General features: G+C 36.3%; 1 protein-coding gene across 1 annotated transcript in view; it reads right to left on the bottom strand.

Moving 5' to 3' along the window:
* Positions 1 to 9,801, bottom strand: part of PTPN20 (protein tyrosine phosphatase non-receptor type 20) — a 71,483-nt gene extending 61,682 nt beyond the window's left edge. Inside the window, 2 exon segments of the mRNA XM_063086474.1 lie at positions 6,935 to 7,047; positions 9,765 to 9,801. Coding sequence (XP_062942544.1) covers positions 6,935 to 7,047; positions 9,765 to 9,801 — 150 coding nt within the window.
* Between the last annotated feature and the right edge of the window lie 6,137 nt (positions 9,802 to 15,938).

Below are 15,938 nucleotides of genomic sequence, written 5' to 3'. Positions count from 1 at the left end.
CACCAGTCCTATTCAACACAGTATTGGAAGTGCTAGCCAGAGCAATCAGGGAAGAGAAAAAAAAAAGGGCATCCAAATTGGAAATGAAGTCAAACCGTCCCTATTTGCAGACAACATAATCTTATATATAGAAAAACCTAAAGACTCTACCAAAAAAATTCTTAGAGCTGATTAACAATTTCAGTAATGTTGCAGGATACAAAATCAGCACCCAAATATCACTAGTGTTTTTGTACTTCAATAACGAATTAGTAGAAAAAGAAATCAAGAAAGCAAGCCCATTTACAATAGTCACCAAAAAAATAAAATACTTAGGAACTAATTTAACCAAGGATGTGAAAGATCTCTAAAATGAGAACTACAAAATACTACTGAAAGAAATTACAGAGGACACAAAAATGTGGAAAGACATACTATGCTCTTGGATTGGAAGAATTAACATTGTGAAAATATCCATACTACCTAAAGCCATCTAGAGATTCAATACAGTCCCCATCAGAATACCAATGACATTCTTCACAAAAATAGAAAAAGTAATCCTAACATTCATATGTAACAACAAAAGATCCTGAATAGCTAAAGCAATACTGATCAAAAAATTTAAAGCCAGAGACACAACACTACCCAACTTCAAATTATATTACAAAGCTATTGTAACCCAAACAGCATGGTACTGGCATAAAAACAGACACTTGGATCAATGTAACAGAATAGAAAACCCAGGAATCAACCCACATACTCAAAGCCAACTGATCTTTGACAAAGGCAACAAGAACATACACTGAGGAAAAGACAGCCTCATCAATAAATGGTGCTGGGAAAATTGGACATCCATATGCATATGAAACTGGACCTGTATCTCTCACCATATACCAAAATCAACACATAATAGATTAAAGGCTTAAATATAAGACCTAAAACCATAAAATTACTAAAAGAAAACATAGGGGAAACACCCCTGGAAGTAGGACTTGGCAAAGACTTTATGATGAAGACTCCAAAAGCACAGACAACAAAAGAAAAAATAAACAAATGGGATTATATTAAACTAAAAAGCTTCTGCACAGCAGAGGAAACAATCAACAAGCAGAAAGACAACCTATGGAGTGGGAGAAAATATCTGCAAACTGTACATCTGACAAGGCATTAATATCCAGAATATGTAAGGAATTCAAATGGCTATCCAATTAAAAAATGGGCAAAGAAATTGAATAGACATTTTTCAAAGGAAGACATACAAATGGCCAACAGGTACATGAAAAAATGCTCAGCATCACTAACCATCAGGGAAATGAAAATCAAAACCACACTGAGATATCATCTTACCTCAGTCAGACTGGCTATTATTAAAAAGACGAAGAATAACAAATGCTGGCGAGGATGCAGGGAAAGGGGAACTCTTTTGCACTGCTGGTGGTACTGCAAATTAGCATGGCCATTATGGAAAACAGTACAGAGGTTTCTCAAACAACTACAGATAGAAATACCATTTGATCCAGTAATCGCACAACTGTGTATATATCCAAAGGAACAGAAATCATCATGTTGAAGGGATTCCTGCACCCCCATATTCATTGCAGCTCTGTTTACAATAGCCTAAGAATAGAAACAACCTAAATGCCCATCAACAAACAACTGGATAAGGAAAATGTGGTCTATATATACAATGGAATACTACTCAGTTATAAAAAAGAATCAAATTCTGCCATTTGCAGCAACATGGATGAGCCTGGATAAAATTAAGTAAAATAAGGCAGACACAGAATGAGAAATGCTGCATGTTCTCACTCATAACTGGGTGCTAAGAAAGGAGAAAGAAAGGAAAGGAAAGGAAAGGAAGGAAGGCAGGAAGGAAGAAAGAAAAGACCACATTAGTGTGTTGAACTTTCAGAAGGAGAGTACAAACCTAAGGATACTAGAGACGGGGGTGAGGGAGGAAGGGGGGCTGGAGAGTGATAGGTCGGGTGGAGGGCCTGGGGAAGGATTACGATTTATAATGATGGATATGCTAATAATAAAAAATAAATAAATAAAAAATAAAATATTTTATTAAATATTGAATAGAAACAAAATAATAGCTAAATAAAATATCTCTAAGGGATAAGGAGAACAACACTACCCAGTTTAAAACAGAACACTATCCTTGCCTCTCATGCCCCCATGTACCCTTCCCTTGCCCTTCTCCCTCAGGAATAACCACTATTCTGATTGTGCTATCATTCCTTTTATTTTGCTTGTCTTGTTTAGTATAAATGCATACATGGTAAATCATATTTTCTTTTCAATCTTGACCTTTTCGCTGAGACTATATCTGAATTTATTCATCTTCACATTATACAAAAATTTCCCAACTATTTCATCCATTCCAGTGTTGAAGGATAGCTGAGTTGTTTACAGTTTAATTCTGTTACAGATAAGCACAATATAAACATTCTTGTATGTGCCTTCTGGTCCAAAAGGGAATTTCTCTAAACTCAATAACTAGGAAGGGAACTGCTAGGGTACAGGGTTTTTGCACACTATAAAGATACCAAATTATTTTCCAATATGGTTTCCATCCTGCTACATACTCACGAGTATTAGCTATTATCACATTTTTAAATTGCAAATAATCTAGTCAATGTAAAATTGCTATTTCACTGTGATTTAATTTTCACTTCCCTGATTCAAAATCAGGTTGAAACGTTTTTTCATATTTCCTCTTCTGTGAAGTGCCTGTTAATGCTTTTTGCCCATTTTTCTTCCTGGTTGTCTTTTACTTATGAATATGCAGTTCTTTATATTGCCAGGGCATTAATCCTTTGTCAATATAGACTTCAATGCAAACCCCAGGAGGAGCCGAACCTCAGTCCCAAAAAGGAAGGTACTGAGAAAGAAAAAAGCAGCTTCTGTCTGCTTTCCCTTGGTAACTGGCCTTACTCTAACAACTAGGCCATGGTATTCCCTGTTGAAAATAAATTTTATACAACACCAACATTACTTGTCACTTGGAGACCATAATAAAAGAAAACCATCTAGTACACTGGCAGAACAAAAAAGAACAGCCCCAGATATACTGACTGAGTTTCTATTTCTTCTGTGGCTCAAAATGTTACCCCTTTTCTTTTAAAATACCTACACACCACCTGCTTGGCCAGACACTGATCTTAAATCATGGGCTTCCTGCCATTGCTACAGTGGTAAGTGGTAGTAGTTTGAATATAGCTGTCCTTCTGTTTTTCAGTTCAGTATAATAGTATTCCCAAAGACTCAGCTCCATGGCTGCTTACCATAGCTCTGAATATTATAATAATATCTTAAAAAGAACTACCCTAAATGTTCAACAACAAAAGATTGGTTATATAGATTATGGTGCAGTCATATAATGGAGTATTACTTTGCTTTTAAAAATTGTAGTGTAAATATATACTTATTGAAAAGACATGTTTACAAAGAAACGTATTCTTATTTTTATTTTAAATATATGTTTATATTCAAAATTCCATTTCTGCCTAAAATGTAGAAAGCTAGTATGAGCATCATTTATACCCTAACAATATATACAAGTTGGGGAGGAAAAAACCCACTAAACCAAAATGTTATTGAACCCATCGGAGAACTGAGGTTGCCGAGCAACCAAGCAGTCTAAAACCTAAGGAAAGACAGACTCCTCTAAGGAGCGACAAGACATGAACACTGGTTCACTGTGGTAGCTCCCAGGAGAAAGAGGTGCCAGGTAACCTATCCAAGTGGGAAAGAAATATTTAGGCACAGAACTTAATGCCCTGCTGAAGGCTGAACATGGGCCAGTGTGACAGTACCAAACCCCAGGAAGCCATAGGCACAAAGAGAGTGATGGAGTTTGGATGTGTTGTCCCCTCCAAAACTCATGTGGAAATTTGATTCCCAATGTGGCAGCACTAGATGTTTGAGTCATGGGGGCGGATCCCTCATGAATGGATTAATGCTCTCCCTAGGGGAGGGGGATTAATGAGTGAGTTCTTGCTATACTAGTTCCCGCAAGAGCTGTTTGTTTAAAAAGACCCTGGCACCTCCTCTCTCTCTCTCTCTCTCTCTCTCTCTCTCTCTCTCTCTCTCTCTCTCTCTCTCTCTCTCTCTCTCTCTCTCGTTTCCTCTCGCCATGTGATCTGCTTGTACCCGCCGGCTGCCTGCCACTTTCTGCCATGAGTAGAAGCAGCCTGAGGCCCATGCCAGATGCAGCTGTCCCAATCATAAGCCAAATAAACCTCATTTCCTTATAAATTACCCAGTCTCAGGTATTTCTGTCATAGTAACACAAAACAAACTAATATAGACAGTTTGCACGTACTTGAAGACTCAGCTTCACAGACCTCCAGTATGTTCTCATAAGAACTGGGAGCAGAGCAGGAGATGGGAAGAATCACTCCTTCAGCGGGATAGGCTTGGAGGAAGAGAACTACTGCGATTGCGGAAAATGCATGAAACCCCACTTGGACCTATCTCCCCCACAGAACAAAAGCCTTAAACTGCAGGAGGAATAGCAGCAAACGCTGTTGTGTACAGTTGAAGACTCACTGCAGTTGGGAAAAGAGAAAAAACAAACAAACCCTCTACTCCTGTTGGAGGGGGAGGAAACAGTCCTGAGCCCCGAATTCTACGTCAATACTATTACAAACCTCCTACTACTAAGCAAGGGGCAGGAAACTCTCTCTCACGGTACGCTTGCCAAAGATATAAGGCAGAGTTTGTATTCCATGAGGAGAAGGAGCAGTATCAATGATAAGGTTGCACCACTGAGAAACAAAGATGGAGGACCTGCCTGAGGCTGAGACTGAACTAGGATAACAAAGAACGACCTGGCCCTCCCTCCAACCTAGCAAGCACCAATTTACTGCTGGAGGAGGGGCAAGAGAGGGAGAGAAAGTCCTTCTGAAGCACAGCCACACAGGTAAGACCTGAAGCTGGGGATGGTACAGGACAGTTAAGAAAACCTCTCCAGCAGCCTAGCTGCCAGCCTAAACACAAGTTGAATCTTCAGGAATTCTAAGCCAATGGGTCACTGTAGGTAATGACAGCAAAACAAAACCAAAATCCAGCTCCTCATGTCCTAAATACACTAAATCAAGAACCTATACTAATGGCCTAGTAGAGGAATAGGTGTGACTATTTCTAGGCATAAATTCTATTTATCTCAATCTCTAGTTTTCACACCTAGCACCAACTCTTGGTTGAAAATTATGAGACACAAAGCAGCAGCAGCAACTAAAACCACTGTCAAAAACAAAGCAATCAACAACAAAATTCACCTGTTAGAATTATCAGAACGGGAATTTTAAATAACTGTAATATGTTTAGGCTCTTGAGAAAAGGTGAACAAAATGCATTAACACATGGGGAATTTGAATAGAGAGATCTATAAGATAGTATCAAAAGGAAATGTTATAAATAAAAAACACTGCAACAGGGATAAAGAATGCTTTCAATGGGTTCATTACCTTAACTGAAACTCAAAGAGGAAAAACAGTAAAAAGCAACCAATGATATTGGTACAGCTTCTTTGGAACAAGTTTGTCTACTATACACTTATGACCAGAAATCCCAGTCCTAAATATTTACCTTAAAGAAATAAAAACATGTTTACATAGAACTGGTATGTGAGTGTTTGTAGAACTTTTATCCATAATTGCCAAAATCTGGAAACAACCCAATGTCCTTCAACTAGTAAATGGATAGTAGACTGGTGAAGACATACAATGAAATTCTACTCAACAACAAAAAAGGAATTAAATACTGATAAATGCAATGACAGATGAATATCAAAAGCATTATGCTAAGTGAAAAGTCAAAAGACTACATACTTATGATTCCATTTATATGATACTTTGAAAAAGACAAAAGTAAAAAGAATGAAAACAGATTACTAGTTGTCAAATGCTGGAGGGAGGGTTAGGGGCTGACTACAGAAGAACATAAGAGAAATTTGGGGATGATGGATGTACTTTATCTTGACTATGATGGTAGACCTCGACTAAACCTCACAGAATTGAATGTTAAGAGGGTAAATGTTACTGTATATAAATTATACCTCAATTTTAAAAAGTATTTTCTTGTAAACTATTTTTGTATGAGACCCATAATTTAATAATTACGTAGTATGGTATTGTCTTAATTAGATTTGATATTTTTTAAATTAAAAAAGTCATTAGAGAAGATGATTCCAACACTTGATGGGATGTTGAAATGAGTGACCTCTAAGATTCTCTCCAACTCCAAGGTTTGTGAGGTATGCATGTGATTCCCCAACTTCACACACAGAAATTATATATACATGTGTGTATGTATGTATATATGTATAAATTCCCTTCCATGTTCTCAACCCCATGCCTTCTGCCTCCTCTGAGGCATTTTTATATAATCTATCTTTTAATACATATTTTTATCTCTATATATGCAAATACATTTTTATAGCTATAATTATGACATTATATATAAGCATAAATACATATACACAAAAAAATTAGAATATTCTTCAATGTTATGATTTATTTTATTATACACACGTTTTTTCCCATTATAAACACGGTTATTTGTAATCCAAAAAATGTTATTATTTTACTTACAAAGCAAGTATTGTGCAACAAATTAAAACTAAGGAAATGAGAAAGCACGTCATATTTTTCAAGTCTATATAAATCTATAATCCCTAGTTTAGGAAAATACAAATGAATCATTTTATTAAATTGTCAAGTTTGATATATTAAAATACTTAAAGAAAGGGCAGAAATTTGCCCTTCGAATGCGGTCTGTGGAGTATTTTTCATTATTTTTAAAAGAAAAACCTAAAAACCATATTTTTCCACTTTTAATAGTTTTTCCTAGCTATTTCCTTCATTTGTATTAGAAATATCTTTGTGCATATCTCTGAAATAGAGCCCCTTCCTATTTTGCTATTACAAATTGGATGACGTCATACCGGGGAGCATAGGGGAGACTGACTGTGATGGCCCTGCAAGCTTTTCATCCTCACTGCTCGACCTGTCTCTTATGGAGGAGCCACTGGCCATCCACGTGCTGGGATCACTCTCACTAGAAAAGAAATGTATATATTTGTCCATGGATTCAAAGAATACATACATTTAAGAAAGAATCTCTAATAATCTCTATTAATTATTCAACTGACATTCACCTCCACTTCAGCCATCCACTCCCACTGTCATCACCTGAAACTGGCCTCCTGAAATAATTCCAAAATCCCAATGTCTAATCACAAACTCCCGCTTTTCCCTGGCTTGCAAACTAGTTGCCTTGGGTGCATCCACCTAGTCACTTTCTCTCCTACTTGACCTAGGTTGTGGTAGAGAAGCACTCAAGTCACCGGGGTTTCTAATATCAGCACAGAGCCATTTGGAAAACTCTGGTATGTCCCCAATCAGTTTCCTCTACCATTCCTCCTCTGCAGCTAATTCCACACCACCACCCTCATGTAGTCCTTATCTTCATCCTCTGTCTTAGTAAAAATGTAGCCCCTTCTAGAAAATGCAGGCCAGCAAGCAGCAACTCTTTCAATTTACTCTCACTTAAAAAATATACTTAGATGCATCAACATTCTTCATTCTTAGATGCATCTACTTTCTCCCTGTTCCAGAATTAATCCTTCCATGTTCTGCCTCCTACTTCCTCTGATACATTTTTCTTTGCTTTTTGTTTGTTTTATTGATCATACATATTCATGGGGCACAGAGCTGACCATCAGCACCTGTGTCCAAGTGTGATGATCAGATCAATACTATCAGCATGTTCACCACCATTAGACATTTTTCTATAACTTATCTTTTCTTAAATATGAAAGAAAGTGACCTGAGATGCCGGGTACCATTCAAGCTTTATTAAAGAAAGAAATCTGCCAGGCTGTACTCAAAATGGAGGACAGCCCAGGGCTGCCCTGAAAATGGGGGACAGCTGCTAACATAGGGCGGTGGGGACTTATATTGGTATGTTGGCACCAAGAGCTGGGTGATATAATTCCGGGTTCGGGATTGAGTTAGGTCACGGGAGTGGAGAATTCTGCGTATGCGGAAACACCAAAAATTTCATTTTCTCCAAAACCATGAGGCTTCTTGCAAAAGAGAACAGGGGAGGGGAGGGGAGGAGGTGGACGGCACCATTTTGTACTTGGGCTTGTCTAAAATGGTGCTGCTTATGTTGCAGATCTATTAAAATATATAATTAATCTCTCCATTATCTACAATTTCTTTCATATCATAAGCATACTCAATTATCTCTCCTCTTAGAAATAGGAAACCTTTAAACTCTCCATCTCTGTATAGTTACTAATTGCTAAGAGATTCTTCAAACACTAGCTGACGCCCACTTTCTGTTTCCTTTCCAACCTCTCCCTACTCAATTTATTCACTTAGGCTATCCGCTTGGCTCTTGTCTTTGCAACCCCACTTGGCAAAAGCCTCCTAATTTGTCTTCTGGATCTAATCTTTAATGTCTAGAGAAAATTCTTCCTAAAATACAAGTTTAATCATACCAGCCCATCAGTGCCAGGATAAGTCAAGGTTCCTTATTGGACACAAGTTTAGGATGATGATAATCTGGTCCCTGACTACTTCTTCAGCATCTTCTCTACTAATTTCCTACATGCACTATATGTTTTAACCTTAGCAAAATAAATGCCTTTTTCTTTTGTGTCTGTGGGTAATTTCAGGTTTCTTACTCTTCTCCCTCTCTTCTTGTCTTGGATTACTGTAAACATTTAATTGATCCTCATTTCCTGCCATTCCAAGCTGTCCTCACCCATGCTACCAGCAATTCTCCTTCTAAAAGGATAGATACATGAATAAAACAAAAAGACCCCACCTGGGGCCGACCCCGTGGTGCACTCGGGAGAGTGCGGCGCTGGGAGTGCAGCAGTGCTCCCACCGCGGGTTCGGATCCTATATAAGGATGGCCAGTGCGCTCACTGGCTGAGCGCGGTGCGGCCGGTCACAAAAAGACAAAAAAAAAAAAAAAAAAAAAAAAAGACCCCACCTGTGCTTCATTTACAGTTTAACAGACTGAATAAAACGCACACTTGGCTTCACACAGAAGGAGTTCCTTCTCACTCCAGTGCACACTATTTTGGGGGCTGCTCTTCTCATCTTCTCCAGCTTCCTGGCACCTCCAGCTCACACACACCCTACAACTCTTGACACATTTCTCAACACCTAAATCTGAACATTTTACAAGCATGAAAATTTCTGGTTTTTGTTTGTTTTCCTAACGGAAATTTACTTTTCTTTGCACTCTTTGGGTTTTTTTTTTTTTTTCATATATAGTACCAAGAACTCACTACTATACTGATAGTCCTATGGTTTCTAGCACATAATTTTCTTCCTGAAAATAAATTGAATTACTAATATTTAGTGGTGTAGTGAGCTTTATGCTGCAACCTCAAGTACACTGTCCCCTCCAAAAGCTCCAAGCACACTGACAAAGGCTTTGAAGCTGTGTAACTGTTCAGACAGAGAAACTGAATCCTTTAAGAATATCTTTTTCTTGTGATAACAACATATTTATGACATCATAAATACATCATATTTCTTTTTATTTTTTAAATAATGCTGCTGTTAACATTTCATACATCTTTTCAAATACATCATATTTCTAAGAAAGCTAGATTAGGTTTACAAAGATCTATATCTTGAAAAATTAATCAAACACCTGAGCGCCATTATTCACAGTCTCCATTCCGAGGGCTAACTGTGAATATGAATAGAATAAACAGAAAATTCACTAAATAAGCACATTAGTTATACCTTTCTGAATCCTCTTGAAAAAGATACTCATAATCATTATGTGGGAAATTCTGAAGAGAGAGTTTTACCGTCTCTGTTTTACTCTCTTTAGCTTTATTTTCAAAAACCTATAGGCATAAGAAAGGAAACAAATTATGGCCATGATTTTAGAAAAATATAGTTTAAAAGAAATATGATCTCCTACACTTCTAAGGAAGAGCAATAAAGTCTTCAATAATTGAACTAAAACCACAATCACATAGTGTTATTTCTACTCCTAGGAAATCTCTTAGGGTTCAGACCCCCATGTCAGCTAGCTGCCAAAATAAATAAATAAATAAATAGGTATATCTCCCTATTAAATATTTTCCAATCTGTCAAAACAGAGTGTAGAATACTATGTAAATATAAGTGATTCATATGGAATCAGTCACATTATTTTCCAAAAGTTAACAGAAATAAGCCCCATTTAGAAAAACAGATTATTACTGCAGCCTGGAGAAGATTCTCTTTTTTTTTTTTTTCTAAAATTGACCAGTAAGGGGATCTTAACCCTTGACTTGGTGTTGTCAGCACCACGCTCTCTGAAGTGAGCTAACAGGCCATCCCTACATAGGGATCCGAACCCGTGGCCTTGGTGTTATCAGCACCACACTCTCCCAAGTGAGCCACGGACCGGCCCTATCCTGAAGAAGATTCTTATAATAAGTGCTTATCATATTTAGTTTACCGTGAATATAAAATTCCTAGTACTATATTTATCTTTACTTCAATACTTGCACTATGTCATACAGTAATACTAAGTATGTCTCTGCCATGAGATTTTGCATTGCCCAACAGAGAGACTTTAGTCCACTTTGATGTATTTGCGACCTCTTGTACAGTATCTGACTCAATGGAGTCACATTAAAATAAAGATTCAGTAATTACTATTTTAGCCCTCAATTCTGCTTCAATTAATGAACTCATTAACTCAACAATTTTTTCTGGGGGCCTAGTATGTGCAGATACTGTTCTAAGTGCTGGGGATAAAACAGTAAAAAAGAGAGGCATGTGCTCTTTCCTTGTGCAGTGTATATTTTCTTATGCAGAAATAGATAATAAACAAAAAAGCATAAAAAATAATTACAGCTGATGATAAGTGCTAATGCAGTAACAAATGGACTATGTTGATAGATAACTGCTGTGTACCTAAAAGATGAAAAGGAAGAGGCTAGGTAAAGAGGGAAGCATTCTGAGCAAAAAGAAACAGCATGTGCTAAGTCCCTACAGTCTTGCATGGTCTGGCCTCTGCTTAATTTTCCACCCTCACCTCATGCCTCTGTGTGTCTCACACAGCAATTCCAGTCACAACCTAGGTCCTGTCTTTTCATCTTTTTTTTGAGTGTCTTTTGATAATTTTGACTTTGTAAAATTTATTAATTTTTTCCTTTCTTACTAGCGTGTGTGTGTATGAGTGTGTGGATGTGTCTGTTGCTTACTATCACGAGACTTCCTAACCCAAAATGCCTCTTGCAGGCATAAATACAACAATCCTTCTAGAACATGGACCCAAACACAATCATTTTTTAAAATAAGCATGTTAAAAGAAGTAAACAACTATTTGACACTCCTATCAAAAATACTAGTTTTGCTGAACAAGTCAAAACATATAACTTAAGTTTTTAGCCTGACATGAATAAGCATTTCCTGAAATATAAATTTAATATATTTTAGCAATAACATGACCATTATAGAATGTATTAAATTCTAATGGATTAACTGCCATTTTGAATAATGTATAAAACATAATTTAAAAAAAAATCCCTCCCTACGCTAAGAAAAACTTCAATTCTCCTATATATTTTTCTAAAATTTTTGTTTTGCTTTTCACATTTGAGAATTTAATCCACCTAGAATCAATTTCAGTATATGTTATACCTTGCCCACTCTGCTCAACCACCAACAATGATGTCCAGCATTCAGCTGGACAGTCACAAATCCAATAGGACACACCTGGCACGAGGTGAGCTTTGTAGAAGAATACAGGAGAGGAACCACAACATATCAGCAGGACAGCCTTGGGCATAGCGCCACATGGGTGAGTACAAGAGTCCCCCGGTTTAGAAGCCTCATGATGCACAGGAACCAATATCTCTTGTAACAACCCATGAACCTAACCTCTGGGGATCACAGTTAGGGACTTCCTACATTCAGGGAAGACCCCATTTGTATTTTCAACAAAACACTCATCATCCTAGTCACAGTCCTTCTAGTCCTAAAGTCACTTTTACCATTACCAATGCTGCCTGGCAACCCAGCTGACATTCCACTTTTATCTGATTTCCAGAGAAACATAAAGCTAGAAGACTAACACGAGATCATTTTCTCATAGAGAACAAGAAAAGGTTTTGTTAGTCTTTACTTGCAGGTAGTAATATACTTTCATTTTTCCTGTTGGAATAACCAGTTATACCAGCACCATTAACTGAGCAGACTATTCTATCTCTACTGACATGCAATGCACCTGTCATATAGACAGTTTCCATATATGCATGAGTTTTTTCTGGACTGTCTATGTGGTTTCACTGGTCTTATTTGCCAGTTCCTATACTATTACTACGTTTTCTTAATTCCTATAGCTTCATAATAAGTTTTGATAACTTCCAGTGCCAGTCCACCACATACATACATTTCCCTTCTTTTCCTACAACTTACTACTGTCTTGCCTTGTTTTCCCAAATAAGTTTTTGAATCAGCTGATCAAATCTCATATACATAGAAAAACTTTAGAATTTTTATTGAAATTAAGCTAAATTGATTTTGTAATTTAAATTGGGAATGACTGACATCTTTATTAAATTACAACTTATTATCCACTAATATGATATAGCTAGCAATTTAAAGAGCATTATATAATATTCTCAATAAAGAAAATTCACACCTTTTCTTAGGTTTACTCCTAGATACTTTATAGCTGACACCATTACAAGTGTAATGGTGTAGATTAAACCAATATATGAGTATTTGCTAAGCACTGCTCAATCAATAAACTATAAGTTTTTATATCTAGCATTTCTATATATATTCAATTCTAAATACTTTAAATTTCCATTATGATTTCTTCTTTGACCCATGAGGTTAAAAGTATGTATTTAAATTCCAAATGTATATTTCATCTTTTTGTGGTTGACTTCTAACTGGATTGCTTCAATAAATGGTGCTGGGAAAACTGGACATCCATGTGCAGAAGAATGAAACTAGACCTGTAGCTCTCACCATATACCAAAATCAACCCAAAAAGGATTAAAGACTCAAAAAGACCTGAAACTATAAAACTCCTAAGAGAAAACATAGGAGAAACACTTTATGAGTAGGTTTGGGTAAAGACTTTATGAATAAGACCCCCAAAGCACAGGCAACAAAAGAAAAAATGAACAAATGGGATTATATTCAACTAAAAAGCTTCTGCACAGCAAAAGAAACAATTAACAGAGCAAAAAGACAATTTACAGAGTGGGAAAAAAGATTTGCAAACTATGCATCTGGCAAAGGATTAATGTCCAGAATGTACAAGGAACTAAAACAACCTAAAAAAACAACAGTAAAAAAACAAATAATTAGACTAAAATATGGGCAAAGGAGCTAAATAGGCACTTCTCAAAGGAAGTCATACTAATGGCCAACAGACACATGAAAAAATGTTCAGCCTCACTCAGCATCAGGGAAATACAAATCAAAACCACACTGACATATCACCTCACCCCAATTAGACTGGCTATTATCAGAAAGACAGAGAATAAATAAATGCTCGCAAGGATGTGGAGAAAGGGGAATCCTCCTACACTGTTGGTGGGACTGTAAATTGGTGCAGCCGTTATGGAAAACAGTATGGAGGTTCCTCAAACAACTACAGACAGAACTGCCATGTGATCCAGCAATCCCACTGCTGGGTATAAACCCAAAGGAATGAAAATCATCATGCTGAAGGATTACCTGCACTCCTATGTTTATCGCAGCTCTATTTACAATAGCCAAGAGTTGGAACCAACATAAATGTCCATCAACAGACAATTGGATAAGGAAAATATGGTATATATACAAAATGAGATACTACTCTGCCATAAAAAGTAATGAAATACTGCCATTCACAGCAACATGAAGAACTTAGAGAAAAATATGTTAAGTGAAATAAGCCAGGCACAGAAAGAGAAATACCACATGTCCTCACTCATAAGGGAGAGCTAAAAAAATAAACAAACAAATAAAAAAAAAAAAAGATACAACAATCACAATAATACATTGAACTTTCAAAAGGACAGAACAGAACTGAGGCTACCAGAGGTAGGAAAGGGAGGAGGGTAAGGAAGGAACTGGTAAAGGGCCATGAAAAATGACTGCATTGCATAATGTTGAATATACTAAATATCCTGATTTGAGCATCACATATTGCACAAAGGTATTGATATTCAACTGTGTATCCCAAAGACATGTACAATCAACTATGTTTCCATTAAATAAATAAATAAATAGAATTGCTTTATGTCAGAGAGCACAGTCAGGACTATAAAGATTATTTGACAATTGTTGAGACATACTTTATCATTTAGCACACGGTAAATTTTTATAAATGATCCATATATGCTTGAAAAGAATATATATTCTCTAATTTTTGGATGCAAGTTCCTATATATGGTCATTATATCTAGCTCACTAATTTTTCAAAGTAATTTCTATATTCTCAACCAATTGTCTGATCTATTAGTAAAAGAGACATTTTTAAATGGCCCACTATTATAGTGAATTTATCATTGTAATTCTGTCAAACACTGCCTCATATATTCTGAAGTTATTATTAGGTGCTTATAAATGTTGAATTTTTTACCTTCCTTACGAAATAAATCTTTAAGCATTACACAGGGACCTCTTAATGCCTAATGTTTTTTGTCTATTTTGCCTGATACTACCATAAGCTATACCAGCTGCATTTCGTTATTTTTCTTGGTGTGTATTTAATTCTTTTACTATATAATACCTCAGGAAAATGTCCCCCTAAGATTTCATCTAATTAAACTACATGGCTGACCAATAAATTAAATTCAATGAGCTCTACAGAGTAGACTTAGTACTGAAAACTAGTTTATCAACACTGATCGGTAAAACAAACCCCTAAATATTAATTTCAGGATAATTAAAATGGGAATGTGGAGATTGTTCTACCGAGGAAAAGAAGTGGGGGCAGTGCTATCACACCAACACAATCCCTTCCCTCTCTTATCAGACATATTTAAAAGTTATTTGAGTATAACTCATTTATTTGAAAATGTTACATTACCTGAGTGGGAAGTCCTAACACAATTTAAACCTGACACATCTTTCAAGTCATGCTTCAAAATCAACTTGATTATATTTTTCAATGAAGCAAACACTTCTAGATAGCTGTAATTCAAACTGAAGGCTCACTAAGGACTCTAACATGTCTCTGATTGATTGAAAAAATGTGATTTGGCTAACAATACCACGAAGTAACAAGAAGAAATATAATACTTATCGAGATGCCAGGTCTTTTGGAGATTGTTCACTGAATGAAATTAATGTCAAAAAAGTTTCAATAATTTTTTTCTGAGGAGTCTAAGTTTTTCCGCACTGCATACACCAAGGATTTATGAGGACAAGGTGAAATATGAGCCTGATTTCTAGTCTTTTCTCTATCACTGAAGAGCTGTATGATAATAGACAAATTATTTCAGCTTTCTGGGTCTCAGTTTCTTCACCTCTAAAGTGAGTGTTAGGATAAAAATTTCTTTAACTATCTTCCAAATCAAATCACCTACCAGTCTATGAGTCTAGGCAATTCCTAAGGGACAGCATCATATCTGAAAGGACATAGAGTGGCTACAATGTCAAATTGCTTCATGAAATATAAGAAAAGCAAATTCTAATAAAATCAGCTAATTTTCCCACCATACTCTAAAAACCATCCAGCAGTGTTCTGAAGATATTCTTTTCTAAAGGGAAACTTTAAAACATATCAAAACATCCTAGATAGACCAAGCCGTGAAATTTAGCAAAAATAAAAATAAAAATAAAATCATAAAATGTATTCAGTTCTAGAAGGGAGGCTATATAAAGTATCTACTTGGAACATTCTGTGAAGCAGCTCACTTTTGAATCATCTCTGCTGCTTCAAGTAGAAAATCATTCTGATCAGAGAAA

The sequence above is a fragment of the Cynocephalus volans genome, chromosome 2 (assembly GCF_027409185.1).
Source record: "Cynocephalus volans isolate mCynVol1 chromosome 2, mCynVol1.pri, whole genome shotgun sequence".
NCBI classification, from domain to species: domain Eukaryota; kingdom Metazoa; phylum Chordata; class Mammalia; order Dermoptera; family Cynocephalidae; genus Cynocephalus; species Cynocephalus volans.
Note: the sequence above shows the minus strand (reverse complement) of the source record. Positions and strands in the feature narration are given on the sequence as shown.